The following is a 21,079-nucleotide window of genomic DNA, read 5'->3' as shown; positions in this document are numbered from 1 at the left end:
ACTCGGAAATTCCCGTTCGTGATCTTGTCGCGATCGGCACGCGCCAAGACCGATCTCGAACGTGCCGCGAGAGAAACGTACTCGGGGTACTATTTATTCCGGCTCGCACGCTCTCGTTCCCACGAGTATCGGGCAGGTTAAATTCTAAGGTGAGGGCTGAGAAAGAGGAAACAATGAGACGAAAAAACCTGGCGGCGCGATTTGCCAGGTGGCACGCGAACAACTCGACCGGACGGACGGACGATTCCCGAAGTTTAGACCGCTGTACCAGATGGAGGTCTACCGAGACACTGGCGACTTCTCTCGTTACCAGGACATTCGCCAAGTCTCTCACAAGTTGAAACTGGAGAGAGAACGAAAGAAGAGAGAGAAGAGAATGGGTCTTCGCGTTTTCTTCTTCTCTCATGCAGAACGGCACTCGCTCTCGCTCGCTTGCACTCATGTTTTTCATGATTTTCTCCTGTCTCCCCCGCCGGCTCGTACACTGGCGAGTACGTGGGGAGAGTGAGAGGTCTGCGTGAATGATTTCGCGGGGGCTTGGCCCGAATGGCCACGTATATGTCACGGTAGCGATCGAAGAAGTTGTCTCTCTTCCCATAAAAAAAAAGGAAAAAAAAAAGAAGTATATTGTCGACGATAGTTAGGTGAAATTAATGGTAGACATCACAGCGAGAGAGAGAGAGTGAATGATTGGTTTACGGTTCTTTCGAGTTAAAATTTATATCTTGATTGTGAACAAATTAAAATGCTCTCAACTCCTATTTTATAGAATATAAAGATGCCAAGTGTTTTCACCGAATAGTAGCTTAATTAGTTTCATTATTGCATATTTTTACTTTCTCTGAATTAGTAATAATTTATAAAAATTTTTTAATTAAAATAGGATACCTAATTAGCCGTATGTAAATAATGCATTAACATTAAAAACGAGAAAGTTATGGATTTTAAATCTTTATGGTAGCATTGCGTGATCGTCGCGAATAAGAAGAAGAACGTAAACTCGTTTCCCATAATTCCACCTTACGCGAAACCACCGACGGGTTCGAGAAAACGTTCATCATCGAGTTGGTGTACGCAAACAAAACGTATAATCACGAGCAACCTTTATCAATATTTTCACTCGCGCGGCATCGTGATGTAAAGAGAGTGGATATTTCTTCGGGATGCCGACTGATTCCTGGTTCATCGCGATCTAGAACTCTGTACCTTCACTAAGACTTAACAGCCTTCAACCATCATAAAATATCGGTGTCATCGCGATACGAAAGCTTATGATACCTTCACTGTCGGTTTCAGTGACCTGAAACGACCTCGTACAATTAGTTTCTCGCACATAAACGTCGCTGTGATAATCTTTCCCAAAAACTATTACCAAAACTTGTTCGATTGACGTTAACTTTATGCACCGTTGTACCAACAACTCATAGAATATAATAATATTAGAATAGTTAGAGGCGCTGAACTAACAGCTCATAGAGTGAAATTATTCTAGCCATTGGCACCTCATTGGGTTAATTGTTGCGGTAGCTTTGTAATTTATAGTTCCGGCTGTGGTCGACGATCCGTCATACAGTAGCCGGCACGTGATAAATTGCAACGATATTGGCTTGAGATATGTCAAGATAAAAAGAGCCGAGTGTCGAAAATCGTGACACAAGACATTAGAAGAGCGTCGCGAATACGTCTGATAATTTTAATAAAAATAATAAACAAATGTTTAAAACGATATAATGTTATCTGGATCACTAAGATAGTTTTAAATAAATAAACGCTGCTTTTTTTTATTGCACTCACCTCCCGTACCAAAATCTAATCTAATAAAATGCAATTTGTAATTTGAAGCAAATTTAGTTAACATAATTTATAAACGAGTTTCGATCAAAGCACTCAGATATTTCTACACGACTATGCACTGTATTTTAGAATAAAAGCCATCGATTTAATACCGACGCTTATCAATATAGACAGGAATGTTACGTGAATTAAATAATGGCTTATACAGAACACGTTGCAAATTAGAATCAAATTTTCTAGAATATGCGTAATGACTGTGATAGCATGTAATCGAATAATTGATGGGTTAATCGTGTTACAGTAATTTCGACAGCTCGCTAAAATTTTCTCTTAACCGTTCGATCCGTTACACGTCAAATAAAATAGGAATAATTACGTTGAATATAAAATTAATCAAACGTTTATCTCATTTAGTTTAAACAGCTCGTTTATTTTTTCTTTTTTTTTTTATCTTTTTTTGCTACAATTGACGCAAATTATCGCATCTGATAACGCAAATTAATATCTTCAAAACGCGAATCGACGTACATAACATTATATTTGCAATATGAGAAAAGAGCGTGTCTTCACTTTCGCGTGCGTTTCCTCTTTGTTAAAAAGTTTGCGTCGTTGCACGCTTCGCGGGGTACAACTTCATTATTCAAAATCCATGCTTTATCTCGCAATGTAATTTTCATTCCCTCCTCATAAACCGGAGACGCGGGTGTCGAGTTCGCCGCAAATTTGCGCAACGCGAGCGCAATAGCGCGCAAGACCGGCGCATTGATGCGCCGCCTCTCACTCGCGCGTTGAAATACTGGCTTCTGTAATGGAATAAATAAGTAAGCGGAAGAGCTTGTGTCTTCATAGCAAGCCTAGCATTTTAATTTCCCACCGGGATATTTCATTTCGCCGTACATCACAACTCTTTCTAACTCCTTATCACGCAGCAAGATTCTGCCGCAATTCACAATTATTCTTTCTTTCTTTCGCGACATTTACACATCGCTCAGATTTTGCGAATCATTGCATATGCATATTAATTAAGACAATATTCTGGAAAATATTACTGAGGCAGAAATAAATTTAACGCACTTTGCGAGTGTGCGTACCTATCTACGTGTGTGACGTTCTTTATTACAATAATTCTTTTTTAAGAATGACACAAAAATGGCTTGTATAATACTTTTTCCGTGACCTTATTTCTAAATGAATCTGCCCATTTATCGACTGAACCACTTCGCAAGAATATTTCACAAATCTTTTTAAACGCTCGGTCGAATGTTAAAGTACATGGATGTTAAAAAAGGTTCGTAAAAAAGAGAAGGCGGCGGAAGGAAATCCGTTCACGTTTCACCTGACTCTTTTGCTATTCGCAATGATTTACTAATGTCAATAAAGTCTCGCCAGTACCATAATTTTACAATGTAGAGCGAGGAAAAGAGCGTGCTTTCATCGTACGTTCTCGCCATAATATTATCTCGTGTAGAGACTATAAATATTAGGTGGCGATAAGGCCCCGTGGAGGTATTTCAAAAGAGTTTTGCATAACGAATATTGAGGAAAGTGTTTTTGCAAATCACTAAAGCAGACATTGAATTCTATTTCCTGACACGACTATGTGCTCGCTCTCCACCCATTTTCCACTCTACAAACGCTCTTATCCTCCCTCGAGATGTCATCCATTCCTCCCTTTTATACGCAACATTCTCGTTTTCGAGAATGGCTGCAACGTTTTCTGTCTAGCACCCCAACCATTTCCGTGTTTTTGCCAGACAGTAAACGGCTATCGCAGTAAGTGCAGGGAATGCGTCTTTTCTATTAGTTCCAAAGCGATAACGCCGAAAACATTTTTAGCTGCCATTTAGTAACTGTTTTTTAAGAGAATTGGTAGTTTAATGGATCGATTTTCTTTTGCATTTCGTAATTAAAACAATTTTTACCACGTTATTCGCAAAATTAAAATAATTTAATAAGTTTACAAATTATGCCATTTTGTATATCGTTTAATTTTTGACAAGGAACGTCATTGTTTATACAAATCAATATCTTTTTCATTTAAAAAAAGAATTAATAATTTAATTTAAAGCTCTAAATAGATATTCTCGTTGATTTTTATTTAATAACATTATAAATAATCCATTATTCGCCGCTTATAAGATTGTTACGGGATGATGTGCAGCCAATCGGCTAACTATAATCCGATTTTCGCGACGAGGGGGTGCGCAAATACAAATTTCACGTTTTCGCGTTGCCTTGCCCTTTCCGTACAATGCACTTCCATTAGCGATAATCGCCGGTCTCGCTAATTACGTGCTTCGCGTTAATACCCAACTAACGATCGTCGGCTTGTCGGGTTGATCTAACACGCGTCTGGATAACACCCGGACTCGCTCCGTGGGATTGTAAGTGACGTCGCTCGTCGTAGTCCTAGCGGAGATAAGCCCACGCATTGTCTTATGCAGAGCACGGGGAGTCAAGCTGCTCGTCTTAACTGATTGACCTCTATTCCGGAATACCTCTGGACGACCACAGAAGTGGGATACGCGAGCCGGTCTCTCTCTCCCTTACAAATTACTTTGCCGTGACCGACAGAACTGTTCTCCCCCGAGTTCTTCACCGGTCATTCATAAACCGCGCAAACTGAACCCGAGATCTCGTACATATCGGGACCGCAAAACTCTCAAACTTCTCTTTGTGACGGATGGAACTCACTCGGTCTTAGTCGGTCTGCTTATCGGTCAATTTGCAAAGCATTCTGTCGGAGTCTCTGTTTACGGGACCCTAGCTAGGCTAATTGTTCTCTCCTGACTGAATTAGCGATTAGACGAGATAGATCTCCCTGCTGTCCGTGGCTCGAAGCAATGTGTATTGGCACGATTAGAGGATTCCCGAACCAATCTCGATGAGCGATCGCGTGGTTGTTTAAGTGAACTTCTAACATCGCCTAATAAGCGCGTGTCTTTCTTTATTAAATCTAAATGTGTTATGTTGTTTTCGATCAATGAGATAATACATTTTTTTATATACTTATAATAGTATTTTATAGCATTATTGAGAAATATTAACGTATATAGTATTATTAAGTTGTTAACGTAATTATTAATATTGCCAAGGATAAATGTAAAGTTTATGTAATATACGTATTATACATTTTTGTGGTGCGTACAAGGTAACGTCGTTTAAATTGCTCGCTATGGAATAAAATCATTGACCTACAGCGAATCTGTAGAGTTCAATGTACAGGATCGAATTTATTTCACAGAGCTTTTCCACGCCTGAAGGTATTTCGAGTTGTATTGATGAATTTTTATCTGAATTGGACGTGTCTATGAAGCATATACTAATGCAGCTTCGATCTTCACTAAAACAAAGTAAATTAAATAGTGATGTAAAGTTGCTCCGGTAAAAGCAAACTTTTACACGCTCCTCTAGGCACATCTGTTTTTTACGATTAATGCATTTTTTTTTTGCGACCTATTGCATTTATGATCATTGTAAAATCACTGATTTATCGATATCTCTATATGCGAAAGGATATTTAAAAAAGAAAAAGCAATAGAAATAAAGAATGAATAAAACAATGGATAAAATGAGAAAAATAGAAATGAAAAAATATTGTCAAAAATGATTTCAACTGAAAGTAGAGAAAACGGTGATTTCTGCAAACAGAAACAGCAAATATTTTTTTGTCAAAATCAACTACTACGGACTTTATGGGCTTCCGTACTGACGCAAAATTTTATTTGTTCACGCGGCAAAACATCCTCTCAACAATCAACGATTCTTCACTTTCTATCTCCCTCCAAAAAATGCTCTTCCCGGCAATTGCTGAATTTCCGTCTACCTTGTCATTCCGATATTTACGCGAAATTACGGATTTCTCTTCGAAACGAAACATAGTCCGCTACAACCGGAAATCCTTGGCAACCGTACAAGTTGGCAGGCGAAAGGTTTCTTTAATCTTCAGATATCCCAAGCGCGCAGACTGAAATTGATTAGAAAACGCGCCTGAAAGTCCTGAAACTTTCTTTCTAAATGAGAAAATGCACACTTACGAAAAGTTTTATTGCGCAAACATTGCGTAATATATGATTGTATCGTGAAAATTTTCAAGAAAATTAATTAGCGAATATTTAAAATTTTCAGTAAGGAAATATGAAATGTAAGTGATGGAATAACAAATATAAAATATAAGTTTAGTAATAAATAAATTAACATTTGCCGCATTATCGATATACTACATTTTAATTTTTATATAAATCTTTCTGCGAAAAATTGAATATGTAAAAGTTGCCTACAAATTCACATATTATTTTATTAATTTTTTATAATACTAAGCATTACAGAGCGCGCACAATTTACTCTTGCTTTTTCTACGTTAAAGAAAGATTAATTTACTTCGACAATTTATAGCAAGAAACTACGACTCCACATATACATATGTATATCTCTCCTAGCATTTTGAATACTTTTTATTCTTTTAAATATAATATACATATATGTATACAGTTCTACATTGATTATATTTTTTTTCTTCAAGTTAATTACGTGAACTACAAAAAATAAAGTTAATTAATGAATACCGAGACGTATCCATTACAGACGCGCGATATGCATATTGCAGTTAACATCTGCCTCGTATTTCGTACAATATTTAGCTTATGGATTCTTTTTTTAACGCATTAATTTTTTTTATAACGCAGATGGACAATATTGTTGAGCGTTCAAATACGGGCATACGCCAACGACGCATGTGCGACGTGCGCCGTACGCTGCGCAATCTTCGGTCCCCGCAGTCCCTCCTCGGACACCCACGCCGCGTGAGCAGGATGATCTACGCAATCGACGCTCCGTTCTTGTTGGAAGTTTCGCGCATATCTGACGAAGGACCACGCTACCCTGGCGAAAAGTACCTTCTCCTGATCACGTTCTACGTACGGAGAGCTCTTAACATCACTGTACCTTCCTTCAAAGTAAGTCAATTCCCATATGTTATACTTCTCCCGGCCGATCTGCACGTAACCCGCGAGTGATCAATTCAGGCCTACTTCGATTGAGCTTCAAGCAAGCTGATCGACAATTAACTTTAATACCGTCTACGACGTTTTCGCGAGCCACGGAATTTTCCATAACATGGTCGATAGAAATGTTGTTGATAGAACGAAAGGTCATCGTCAATCAGTTCGACCAAAGCTCGCTCAAAGTAAGATTTTATCTATGAGAATCGAGTTCCGGTTAATATTCTGGTGAGAAGTTCTTTTTATGTATCGTGGTAATGCTGCGTAGTGAGCGAGCAACACACAGAGGTCGGCGGTGAGGGCGGCGTACGTGGTTTGCGTGCACGCATCATACACACAAGATGGTCGACCACTCTGATAGTGGATAGATAGAACTTACCGTAACCGCACGATCCGTGGTAACTTAAATACGCACGAGACTCGCGAGGGAGTTCACGTCGATGTCGTCGCGTCGCACATAATAGTAGACTTACGCAGTTAACTACGCAAGCAGGTCTCTACGCACGCCGTGAAATAATCGTATCTTTTTAACAATCTCATAGTCAATTTGTTAATAACCAACAAAAATGTTTTATCTGTTTTAGACGCAGAGGAGAGACTGGAATATTCTCGTCGCCAATACCTGACGAAATCCGACCCGACATCCTAACAGGAAAGGCCTCGAAGGAAGATCGTACAATCCCAAAGTAATTTTAATAAAATTGAATAAAATAAAATTGACGATTTTTTGTACGCATTATTTAGTTCTCGTTTTTCCTCTTGTTCTTTTAAATATAATATACATATGTAGACAAGAATCTAATTAACCACATATTCTTTTTTTCTTTTTGTTTAAATAGAAATCCGAAGTAGCCAGTATCTTGTCCGGAAGGAGGATCAAGTCCTGAGAGGAGGAGGAGGCCTGAGAAAAGGCATCATGCCTCAGCGGAGCAACCCAAAGGTAAGAATCAGTTTTATTTAAATAAAATTAAATTTTCTTGGTATTTATTAGAATCATTTTGTATCTTAATTCAATCCAAAATAATAATTGTTTTAATTGTTTAACTAAAACACTAATTAGAAACGTAAAACATTTTTTTTTATAGTAAATTTTACTTTAATCTCTCTACAATAACAAATTTATTTGTTTGTTACAGATGTAACTCCGCTGCTGCGCATCACAATCAGTAGGTCAGACGCATGCTTTTCGTATACTAACATTATTCCTGAATAAACGCGGTCCGCGTGAAAAATTAATAATAATAAAATATATAATATAAAATATATGCACATCCCGTACAATTTATAAAAATAAAAATCAATATAAAAACATGATAAAATATAAAAAAAAATAGCTTCGCGTATATAACCACTAACACCAAATTGTATTAATTAACTGTATATTTTCTCTCCTTATACCAGTACAGTGCTTTCCGTCGCCGATATAAATAAAGAAACGAACCGCAGTCGGTTCGTCGGGCGTTCTCGCGAATGCGTTTAAGTAATCGGGCGTGTGACTTGTTACGCGAATTTTATAAACGGGAGTGCCATACATTATCGCTCGTAAGACTGTGTTAAATAATTTATAGTGCTTGCGATTGCAGCTTCACCCGGTCGCGTTCGCGAGTATCCAGTGCGCGGAAGGATGGCTCGACACGTCCCAACTGGGAGGATGAGGAGGACCCAGGAAAGAGCAACATGCATCGGCGGAGCAACTTTTAGGTGAGGATTAATTTTTCATAACATAAAATCGCTAGCTTTGTTTTATTATCAGAAAACATTTTTTTTATTATAAAATTAATTCGAGACGCGTATTTTTTTTTTTGCAAAGAGCAGATATTTTCAGCATCTCTATAACTAATTTTTTTTTATTTTATGTTACAGTCAACTGCTGTATCGTCAACTCCGCTGCTGCGCATCGACCGGTGAGTCGCATGATTTTTTTTTATTACGATGTCAGGGTTTACAGGAAACTTAATGTACAACTCGTACAATTAATAAAAAACTATAATACGGTATAAAATAATGTAATATGTAATAACATAAAATAGTACAAAAAAATATAGAGTCCACATCTCCTGTTTAAAATAAATAATATCACGACTCTAAGATGTGCTCCTAAAATATTAAAATTTACATAACGAGCGCATGAGTTAATTCATCGATACGTTTTACTTAAATTATGTTCCGCGTTAATAACAGAACGCCGCAAAAAATTAATTCTAAAAAATAATTAAATATGCCTCGAGAAGCGAGCAACTGTTATTTAATTATAAACAACAATTACCGCGTTATTAAATAATAATCCTATAATTTGACGTACTTCCCGGTTTCTAACTGCGAGAATCCGGTGGATAGGAACAAAGAAAGTAATTGACTTGGGGTTGCGCGTTGCTAATGAGCCTTCGATTCAATGTAACACGGCTTTTTTAAGATAGAAATCTCTTATACCACTCTCTTCCCAAATGCCACAAAACGTTTAGAAAGACCTACAAACGTGAAAATCGGCAAATACGATCGAATAGGCGAATTATATTTTACTTTTATAACATATCTGAATAACAATGGAGAAATTGCAAATTACTTGTTTCGTTTTTATTATCTAATTCTTTACTACTTACTTTTTGAAAATTTTTTTGTTAAATTTACGACGATGAGGGCTTTCATAATATTAAAAAAGTTTTAAAGTGCAGAAATCTTAATACGCGCAAACTGGATCATATCTCCAATGTTATTTCGCTCGAACCGCAACTAGTGCGGGTTACCTGATTAATTAATGACTCCTCTATATTCACGGGGATGACGTTTCGTTATGCGAGCGTGCTTTGTTGTACCATGGCGCCCGACGCCGTTATTGCTGCGCTAATTCATCTGATCGGCCGTTTATTAGCATTACACTCCTAGAATGTAATTCCGTGTACGCGCCGTCCATTAGTGGCTGCGTAAACCTATTCAGACATCGAGACAACATTACATTCGAACAACACCTCGCACGACTATCGCAAGCTATGTCATGTAAAGAACTTAACAGGCAATTTCGTGCCTCCGCGGAAACAGAATTTTCGAAAAAGAATTCCGTTTATGTGAAATTATAAAGAATACAATTTTACTTTCTTTTATACACTTTTGCATACTTTCGTATATCTTTTTTTTTTCGTTGTGCGAGAGTAATGATAAAAAAGTAAATTTTTATTAATATTTGCGAATGCAAGCGAACAAATATACGGTACCGAGTACTTTAAAAAGATGCGCGGAATTCCGAAAAGATAAATGAGCGAGCAATCAACATTTCACTTCTTCGAAATTAATTGCGCGCCGGTAGCGAGTAAACTCGCTACTGGCAACGAACTTCGAAATTTTCTTCGCGTTCTGGATTTATGTTCGGCCAATCACCGTGCACTTCATACTGCCGGTCTATCAAGAAAAAGACACCGCGAAGAAATAAGCCCGACAATCCAACCTTCTCCTCCTTTTCCTACCGCTCTCTCGCCCATCCGAAGGGAAAACGAGCGTCATTAATCGCGTCGCGGAAAAAGGCCAGAAAGGACTTCCGCGACTGGCTTTTACCTCTCGCCAAAGACAAAGAAGGAGAAAACGAGGAGGTGATGGGGGCGGATGAAAGAGACAGGAAAATCCTGAAAAATGTCAAAAAAGGAGGCGGTAGCTAGGAAAATTCTGCGGCGTGTTGTCAGGGCAGCCTGGGTCACCGCAGACAAATAGACCGTGTCAGTTTTAAAGCGTCCTTCCGGTGTGCAAAGGTATGCGTCGGTATTCATGGAACGTGCATTCTTTGAGAGGATTTTCCCTTATCTAAAGGGTGCCCTTTCGGTCATCACGGTATAGTGACTCAACATCATGACAGACGCCCGCACCTCGGTATTCAGAAATATTCGATAAATATAGAATATGAGTCCGGCGTTTCAGAAATTTCATCAAAAGAATCGCGTTTAATAAAATCGCGCGTTAAAATAAAAACAAAGAGTAATTTAATTATAGATATTAGCAGTTATAAACTAAGACAATTAAATTACGGCGACGTATTTTTATATGAATGCCGCCCGAGAGTGCCGACGTGAAAATTTCGCCCGACTCTACGAAGTAGACGAGAACATTCAGTAGCTATTGAAAAGGAAAATTGTTCGTCCCTCTTCAGAGATTTTCTGACATTTTTCCCTTCCGCATTTCGCATGGATGTTCCACGGAGTTTTGAATTTATCGGTCCGTCCTACATCCCTCGCGCTATCTCTTTCTAGTTTTCGTCCAAGATCTTACGTCTAAACCCCCCCGGGATCTAAAACATGGTAATGGAGTTTCGTGCCTCTTCATGGTGGACGATCGACCAGAAGAGGTCGGGCTTCTTCGGTGAATGAGGTTACAGAAATTTGGAGCATCCGCTATTCGGAGTAAAGTTTCGTGTATACGTTAAAGATATACAATAAAGAGCGATAAAAAATAAGCACTCCTTAGCAGAGTTCACAACACGAGAAACATCCCTTAGGATTCTAACTCGGTAGTTCTACCAGTGTTACGTGACCTAAATCTCAATTTAATTTCTCGTACACGTTTCGAATTCCCTTTGCCACAAAATTTTGTCATAGTCTTTACAACTAAAAAGAATTCTGTAATTAAACGCAACGTAAGAATTTTTTATTTATTTGTTTACTTCATAAATTAAACTAACGATTAATCAAGATTATTTTATCGGCGTGGAAGCAAAATAATTCGACTTAAGAGTTTTCTTATCGTTACATAGAATACATTGTTACACGTATATTCACAAAAGTACTTTATATAAAGTAAAATAAAAGAAAAGCAAGATATTCGTAAAATGTTTTGCGGAAATTTAATACAAGAAAACACCGCACGTTCTTGACACGGTCGTTTGTTGATTATCGCAGAGGAGAACTGCGAATTTATTGCCGCGCGACACGTGATCGTCGTACGAATTCCTCCCGAGATCCTTCTCTAGGACCCCATATCCTAAACAGTCAAACAAATGGCCGCGGAACGGATGCTCGTGAATCTTCCTGATTACCCCGTCCTAAAACCGCCATTCTGATGGCGGATCACGCGGCCGACTTGCAATGATGCAGGGTGTAGCAAGGAGAATAGAGCTCATGGAACACGCTACGAACTATGAACAATAGGACCGTGTATAGCGACAAGCTGCTTGCGAAGGGACTACTACGTCCATTTAGCGTTAGGGAATTTTAATGACGATATAGCTTGTTTCTATGTCGAGCGAGAAAAGCGCCTGTTGCTGGCATTGTTATACCGCGTAATATTTACCTTCCTCAACAATCCCAATCGTGCGTTTTGTTTTATTTAAGATAAAAGTACAATGGTCGCCGGTTGATTATCGAATCGTTAGCACACTATAATGATCGTTCTAACAAAACTTTGCAGCGATTACACATACACATAGTTTGCTGTATGAATAATATAGAAGTTTCGTTGAAATAAATAGTACGTACTTGTTGATTAGACGCGCGCTTAAATGCACCCGGAAGCTTAAAAGTACTCCCGCTCAATTTACGTATTAAATTGAATTGCATCGTACTTTTGTGACATAATTGCGTGACGCTAAATAATATTTGTAAAAGCGTAGATATGCGCGAGAGGGAGGAAAGTTTTGCTGGAATAACCATTTGAATAAAAATTTAGTTGGATGTTGTCCAGAGACTCGCACGTAACTACACGTGCACGCACAAAATGCAAACAAAAAAAAAACAAAAAAAAGAGCCCCACGGTCTAGGTCTTCCCCGCGATTTTTTTCGTGGTCTCATCTGCATTCGAATGTCGTAATTTGAATATTTAAGTTGCACCGTTGGGGTGGGTTATTTTTTATTTTTTTTTTTTTTCGTGTTATTGAGAGCACAGTTTATTTAACCATTTATGCTTATTCATAAATTAATACGCGCGAATATTTTCTGCCCGTCATTTATTTTCACGACTACGAATTTCTGCCAATTACGAAAGTTTAATGTAACGTGATGAAACCAAATGGGACTTTACCTTGCGAAGCTGCAACCAGAGCCGCTTGTCAATTCGAAAGATACCGCGCGATCGAAGACATCGTTAAGTTTGTAGCGCTAGTATCTATTCATGGTTAGCGGATTAATAGACGTCGAAGTGTTGAAAGTTGCGGGCACGATGAGGAGCTTACGAGCAGACCCCCTCGGTTTCTTGAAACTAGCTTGGGTGATTAATCATCTGTAATTAGTCCAAAAATCGAAACACCAATTAACATAGTTAATTCCAACGTCAGAAATTAAAATACAACAGCATTAGAAAGATTTTAAATTAAAATAAAGTATTCGATAGTTATCGATTTGTGGATTATTTTAAAATAAAAATTACAATTTTACTAAAATGTAAAACAGTTTTTCTTCGTAATTGAATTACATACATTTTGCACATTTCGAAAGCTGCAAAATGAATTTGATAGTTAACGAGCGTAGAAACATCTCAACCCGACAGAGGAGAAAAAAAAAATATATATAGATATTCCGCGTATAATGGCACTTGCCTCGGGTCGTGTGAATTGACAGAATAATATACGTCCCAGGTACACTGGGGGCAAACGGCAAAGGGTTATCGTGAAAGCAACGCACCAGCGAAATTACAACACAGCGCATTCGGTAAACCGACGAGCCCTCGTAATAAAACGCGCGCGAAAAGAACCGTTTCACATTTGCGCTTTAATTAAAAGTGCACCATGCTTTTTGTCGATTCACGCGCGCACGCACGGGCGAAGTAAACGTTATATAGCTTTACGTGAGGGCCGTTGGTTCGATCGGTCGTTATTTTGCATTATTCTGTTTGGCAATTAAATAGTCGCATACGGCCTTCTGTTTATTCATTAAAATATCCACCGTCTCGTGTCCCGTTAAATATCTAGAAACACGTATCTTTATGTCACCTTTGAATAGCAAATTATTCAATTAATTATCGCGCCAGTAGCGCTTAATTTTGTTTATTTTAACGGTTAAATTTTAATTTTGCATACCATATCTGGAATATTTATTATCAATAGGTATTTCTGAATGCAATAAAGAAATTTTAATTACAAATTTTTCAATATATGGCTTTTGACATATGGCTTTTGTTTGGTAAAAGTTTGATAAAAATCTTTATAATTTTGTATACTATAATTGAATGTGTAATAAAAATCTACAGAAATTTATATCACATTTTTAATAATAATGCATCGTAAAAAGTAAATTTTATACATATATTAAATTATTTTTAAAATAATTGTAGACATACATATAAGTCCTTTTTTTAATATATAAAAAAGATGTAGAAATTTTTAAATTAATATTAATTTTACAAGTTCTTTTCTAAAAAATTCTCAACATAGCTGGCTACAAAAATTTTAGTACAAACATTGTTGCGCAGGGAGCATATTTATTTTACGAGCATTATACACATAGCTCATGTTATGTTTGCTGCACAGATTTATATTAAACAAAATATAAATAATTCTAAATATCCTGTTGTATTTACGGTATACACGTAATAGTTAACATTTTCTGACACATCTAACGTAATTTATAAAAAAAATTAGCAATTTGCTATTCAAAGTGTTAGTTAGTAAGTAATTGCGATTCGAAATGATACAACCACGAAATTTTTTAGATAAAAGTTTAATACAAAAATATGTCGCCTATTCGCATAAAATAGAACTACTTCGCATGTATGCGCAGGCGTTTTTGGAATTCGTTTCCCGTATGGAATTCATTAAAATGCGCAAAGTAAAAGTGATATCCTCTTTCTCCTCCATATGACCAGGCATGTTACAGCTTCGTATTCGCGCTATCAAAGCACTTTGTGGTCGGCCACAGTGACGCAATTGTGTTCATGCCGGCCACAAGCACGCGCTTCGCAGGCTACTACCCAACATATACAACTTGGTAGGATTTTCGCTAGTTCGTCAAGAATAATTAACGAAAATTTATCAGCCCCTCTCCTCTTTCGCCGCAGCCTTGTTCTCCATCAAAAACACATCTCTCTTGCTAACGCGATTGGTGTTAAAGCTTTTTATGCTTATCGTAAATCTTGTACTGCAAATACTCTCGCGAAATACATTAGCGCTCGTTATGAGAAAAAACTTAACAAGATATTGTTTTAAATAAAAATATGAAAGACCTCGTAATGGATTTAGCTTTTAATTTTTGTGACAAGATTTTTATTTTGCAATGGCTTTTTTTTAATTAAACCATGTTCTACATTAATAAAATAATTATTTTTTTAAAAGTATTGCTTTTTGCAATATCTTTAACAATGCTTCGGATATTTTATTAATTTTATTATCAATATTGGATTTATAGAAAATTCTGTGCGTAAAAAAAAAGTTAGAATTTTAAAACGATTATACGTATGTATATCATACATATATTTTTTTTATAATACATTATACCTTTTTATCCACCAGAATTTAAATATCGGTTGACCCAGTGTTACTTAACATAGAAGTATTAAGTATTAATATATGAATAATTGTCTATGTAATGAACGAAGTATAAATTAAAGTAACAAAGCATAAAGAAAACATGCACCATTTCTTTATAAATTTGTAAAGTATTTATTGAACACAAATTATTTTAACCTTTATTTTTTAAAAGAAGTGATACAATCCCTTGCGCATAACGTTATTATTTAAATATTCATGCAAGATATTCGATCAAAATAATTTATTTCCATTCTGTGTTATTAAAAGAAATGGTGCATAAAATCGACTAATACGCTTGCAGCCGGAAGTGGCGCGGTAATTCATTATCGATTAATCATTGGAACACCAACGAATGTAGCATTATATCCGTACTGCCATTAATATCGATATCAGCTTTCGCGATTAACGCCGATTCGCGACGGATTAAACCCGATTCATCCGCGTGGAATCGGCATTTCATGGGAAAGTAATTTACCCTGCAAGAGTACGTCACGAAAAGAACTCTATTTTTTTCTTAAGTTTGTTTTTTTTAATATAAAAAAAGCACGTTTAAAAATTATCGGCATTAAAATTATACGATACACCACAGGTTGGAATTGCTAATATTATGATAAATTTAATCGATATAGATATTACGAAAGCGCATCCTTTTGTTATTATCAATTATTAACTGTTAATCATTGCGAGAAAGAATAAGAAAGAATTATCCACGTTTGAAGTATTGAGGTCAGTTTTCGCGAGATAACATCGATTTCAAAGAAGCCTTCGTTTCTGTACGTCGTGCATCAATTTCACGCAAACGACAGAAATCGAATGCACCCTGCGCAGCTTTAAGGCGCCGCAAGCTGCCAAATATCTGGCAGCGTTTTCCTCGGCGACACGAGTCGCCAGAAGAAACCTCCTTCTCGTTCTCTCTCTCTATCTCTCTCGCGGAAGGGTGGGCGATGTGGTGGTGTGTTCGCTTGGGTGTTTCGAGGCCGCGTAGTAGGGAGCTTGCGCCTAGCCAGGCCGACTGGCTCGAGCTTGCGAGCTTTCTAGCAGCAGCCAGTCGCCGGCTGCCGGGCCACGACCTCACATCAACCCGGTTGCTCTTCGCTTCGTTCGATACTGCACGAGAGAACAGCTAAATTTTACAATCACGTTTCGCCAAATCTTTCAAGTTTGCGTTCAAGGCTCTTGACACGACTAGGGCTTTTGTTGCAATTTTCGTCTATTTGTGAAAATGGCACGCAAAGGGAAAAAGTTCTACGAAGTTCTGACAGTTGTGTAAAAAAAAATTCTCACCCGTCCGCAAGCTCTCTCGCGCAAAAGTGTTTTAATTATCACAAACTCTTGCAGTCACACACTCGTTATATTCGTAGGTTCGTTCGATCGGCTTATTTAACTTTTCACGTTTATTTGCTCGCGACGATTATTTGTACATTCGCAAAAATTTTCGTGATGCGCGAATTGAGTCGGGGGACCAGGTGCAGGCTTCAAGCGCGGAATTCGAACGTGTAAGAATTTGTGTCAGGGACTGTAGTAGTATCAAGGGTTGAAGGTCGAGGTCGGGGGTGAGAATTACATCGTACGAAACAAGTGACGTCCATCGGTTGTTTTTTCAAAGAACAGTAGAGTATGGTGGATGGGTGACAGACGCGGATCTACTGTAGGTCGAAGGTGTTTTTCAGCATCGGTGGGACCATGTGAGGTTCGACCATGAGGGTGAGGATTTGATTTTAATCCCCTTTTTTAATACAAATTTAAATAATTTTCGGCTTTTGAGGAGTTTGTTTCTTTCCACACTTTTATGATTTAGGATTATTTTTTAGGATTATTGTCATTTAAAATTCTTACCTCAACAAAATATTAACATTTGAAATAGGGTTTTACAAATTGTAATGCTAATCCAATCAGTATTATGTAAAAAGTTTTGTTTATAGCGGAAATTCTATTTTTTTGCGCAGATTTAAATTTGATAGTTACCTACGTTAAATATTCATCTGCAAAAAGAACTTTTTTATCGTATTAATTTTTACTGATATTTAATATTATTTTAATAATATTATGTACCGTGACAATAATATGTAATTTTTTTCCAAAATTACTACGCAGCATATGGTAGTTTTATTTTTAGTAAAATTTTTCCATAAAAATTTATGGTTTAATTATTTAAATTATTATTAATTTAATTTTATATTTAAAACATTATCTCCCTCTGTTTCTCTTTCTCTCTTATCTTTGAAAACACAAATTAAAAGTAAAATATTTAAGTATAATGTACAAAATAAAATTATCTATTTTTTAATTACTGATTGAATTAGAGAAAAATGAAATAAGCTAAATGCGCAAAGTTCAATTTTATCTATAAAGATATTATAATTGCGAAATAAATAATTGTAATTATACGCTTTTATTCATTTTATTTTCTTCATTTGGTATTAAAAATGGTATGAAAATTTTCACGGGCCGCACAGTGAAAATTATCAGAAGTTATAATCACGATTTCCATTGAACGAGCACATGGCATACCTAATATAGCTTTTCATCTCCTCGAAACAGTTCCAATTATTTCATGCTAACTAATCTCTGTAATTGATTAACTAAAAGCAATTCAGTAACAAATTATTTCAGTTGAAATTTATATTAGTACGAATACCGACGAACCTTGCTTGATATACATCTCCTATACGTTGCTCATTTTCAGTTTACATATTACAAGCCATTAACAAAGGATACAACATGTGTGCCAAAAAAAAGTGGTTTAAGCTTTTTATTCCATAATAAAATGTATCTTTTTGAAAAGTTAACATTAATTAACTAGATTCACATTTTCTTCAACCAGTCGCTTGAAAAGCATCATTCTAAAAGCCTAAAGTAACGTCAGTTTTTAAGTTTAAGTTTGGCTCCGTGGAATAATTTCACGGCAAACATGTTCGAATGTTATAAAACTTGTAATAAGGAATGATTTAAGTGACAACAGATTAAAGTCATCTGGGGAATTAGAGTAGGTTAGTCCTTCGTTGCTGTCGACCCTATAACACCAACGCCATAATACCCCTGGGCGAATTTTCATCCATGGTAGTTGGAGCGCGGCGTGGCATAACTTCCACTAACTTAGCCGAGTCAAATTGGGAAGTGTCCTAGACTGCGGTACTTCGAAATGACTTAATCGATGATGCTCACATTTTGTATCGTCTTAACTCACGACTGAGATAATTATTTCCCCTAATTTGAGAAATATGCGCAATCAAATTATCGATATTAACTTATTATCTATACATTTCTTTTTTGATCCAACGGAATAATCTTAATGCTTTTCTTTCATACATAAAAAAATGTGTAAAAATACACAGAAAATATTAAAACTCATTGAAGTTTTAGATGCAACCAATTGTAATTTAATAGATTTTTTTATTATTGTAATTCTGTACTATTCGAAAGGAGCGATAACAAATCGCTCTAAAATTCAAAGAGGTTCTTAACTACATCGTCTCCGAGATGCTGAACTACTATTCGAGCTTATTAAAAGATGCATATCGTGATAAACTCAGAAACTCACCATACTAGGCAAGTTCGGTCGCAAACTTCGGTGGTAAATTTTATTTGCACGGCTAACACGTCGGTACTTGCCGAAGATTTTCCCCTTGATAGTTTCGGGCACAGGTTAAAAAAAAAAAAAGAAATCGTTCGAGAGACACTCACGACGTACTTCACTTTAAGCTCCAGTTGGCGCGAGAAATTTCGAAAAGTTTGGGACAGGTGTCGACAGAACATCCTCCAAGATAAATTACACGTCTCGTCTAACAGAAAGAAATCTTGTTTTAAAACTTCAAACGATGAATTAAGCTCGCAAGTATCTAATTTCGCGTTGTAAACATCGTCCTTGCAATGTAATTTTTCCCGTGATTATTTCCCGTAATTATTAATTTCGTTAAAAAAAAATATAAATTGTTTTAATTAAAAATTTTCAAAATTAAAGTCAGCCTCAAATTTTCGGTGGTCCATGAATACGAAAGTGATGCGAATATTGAAGGTATACTGTTAAAAAGCCACTAATTAAGAACATAATCAGCAACTGCTTTGAGACTTTGGTAAATGCTGGAATCTGCAAGCCTTCCTTGTGTTTCAAGCTTGATATTTATATTAGCAATGCAAATTGAAATCGGATGCGGCTAGCGCAGCAACACAACCGACATAGTACGGCTACACAACATTCTGCGAGCGTTTACATAAAAGTGAAATTAGGAGACGTAAATATAGTTTACGTCTGTATAGCTTTTTTCCTTTTTAAGCGTAATGAAATTGCAATTTTAAAAAAGTAATTTTGGTGTAAAATTAAATGAAACTCGAACTTTAAACACACGAATGAAAATTATGTTTCTTTGACATTTAAATGGAATACAGCTTCCATTTATGCATATTTTTCTCAAAAATAAATGATTAGTTAACGTAAAATGTAGAAACCACTTCAAGCGGTTGAAAAACGCACAATATGCAACCAAGTATGTATCACTGAATAATGCAATACTCTCTCGCAATATTTACTCGCACGGTAAAATTTCAAAAACTTCTTGTTCCTAACAAGTACACTACCTCTTCTTTTAGAAAGTTAGTTGAAAACGAAACGACGTGTTCAGGCCCCTAAAATAGTTAAAACATTTTCTGACGATGGTATATTATTTCCCATTCTGTAAATTATAAACGCGTTTTAATTTCTTTAACAAATATTTAAAATAAATTTTTATCAACAATTATACAAATTTAGTAACGCAGATTGTTTTAATTGTGAACGAATTACATACCTTTACCATTTTATTGGATATGAAAAATGTTTATATCTTCTATTGAAAGCAATTGCTTTTACAATCAAAGTAAATTTGTGAAAAAAAAATTAATTCGTACAAGTTTTTGATTTAAAACTATGCTTTCAATTAATTTAACATTTAAATAAATTTATAATAGAAAATTTTAATACGAAAAAGTTAGAAAAGTCGTATAAGTATCAAATAATGTAGTCCGGTTCTTATTAAGGTAAAATTTTAAATGTTTACATTAAATTAGTTATATTCACTTTCATATAAATAATCCACTTTAGTTTTGATTGGTTTTCTATAATTAATTAATTTTAATAAACAATATATGTATATTGGCGTACATTATTAAACGATTAAACGCACATAAAATAAAACTCGTCAAAATTTTCATTCGACGTAACAACTGTTTTCATGTAGAAATTTGTTACAATCGTGCAACGAATGTAATGAATACTACAATGGAATTAACGGGATTTTGATTTTCGATTGATTCTGCGGGATCCGTTTACGATTATCGATATTAAATGGTTTCACTGCAATAATAACATATTACAGCATGTTGAAAATAATTTTACGTTACCAAAAAGAAATATCTATTTTGCGTGTACTAAAAAGTAAGTTCGAGTGTTAGACATCGCGCAGTTAATTACTATGAATCTCGTGAGCGGTTAATTAAATAAAACGTATAACTAGAGTCCGCGAGTTTGATATAAATGTATATACGAATTTACCGTGTTATCATATAAACGCTCATTAATTGGATTAAAGTATAGAAAAATTATACAGAATATTTTTTACGTCGCTTGAAAAGTAACATAAAACCAAGTTGGATAATATAATTGTTATAAAAAAATCTTAGGAATATTACGTAAGAAAGTTATTTCCATTTCGACGATAAAAAGTTATGGGTGAAGAGAATCAACCCGACAAAGTAAATACGCGTAGGCTGTATGTAAAAGTTCTCGATGGCCTGGCCGACAAGAGGGAAATCGCACGATACCCCGAATCGCCAAGGATACAGTCGAGTGAGCGCTAGATTCGTACAGTACCGGCCG

At 36.1% G+C, this 21,079-nt stretch overlaps 2 protein-coding genes across 6 annotated transcripts in view; one reads left to right on the top strand and one right to left on the bottom strand.

Annotated features, from left to right (window-relative positions):
- LOC139113297 (C-type lectin 37Db) overlaps positions 1-21,079 on the bottom strand; it is a 140,970-nt gene that overhangs the window by 75,413 nt on the left and 44,478 nt on the right. For 2 of the 4 annotated variants that reach the window (XM_070674337.1, XM_070674340.1), the window contains exon 3: positions 12,789-12,986. The exons of 1 other annotated variant lie outside the window; for it this stretch is intronic. The gene's annotated coding sequence lies outside the window, so the exon portion shown is untranslated. Of the gene's footprint in view, positions 1-12,788; positions 14,937-21,079 lie in introns of those variants that run through there. One more of the 4 variants, XM_070674341.1, reaches the window with a different exon arrangement.
- LOC139113296 (dipeptidase 1) overlaps positions 16,238-21,079 on the top strand; it is an 87,195-nt gene continuing 82,353 nt past the window's right edge. Inside the window, exon 1 of one of the 2 annotated variants that reach the window (XM_070674335.1) lies at positions 16,238-16,932. Coding sequence is in view for 1 of the 2 variants with exons in the window: in XM_070674336.1 (XP_070530437.1) it covers positions 16,927-16,932 (6 nt within the window). In the remaining variant the exon portion in view is untranslated. The remainder of the gene's footprint in view (positions 16,933-21,079) is intronic. The other variant, XM_070674336.1, reaches the window with a different exon arrangement.

Source organism: Cardiocondyla obscurior, linkage group LG02, assembly GCF_019399895.1.
Source record: "Cardiocondyla obscurior isolate alpha-2009 linkage group LG02, Cobs3.1, whole genome shotgun sequence".
NCBI classification, from domain to species: Eukaryota; Metazoa; Arthropoda; class Insecta; order Hymenoptera; family Formicidae; genus Cardiocondyla; species Cardiocondyla obscurior.
Note: the sequence above shows the minus strand (reverse complement) of the source record. Positions and strands in the feature narration are given on the sequence as shown.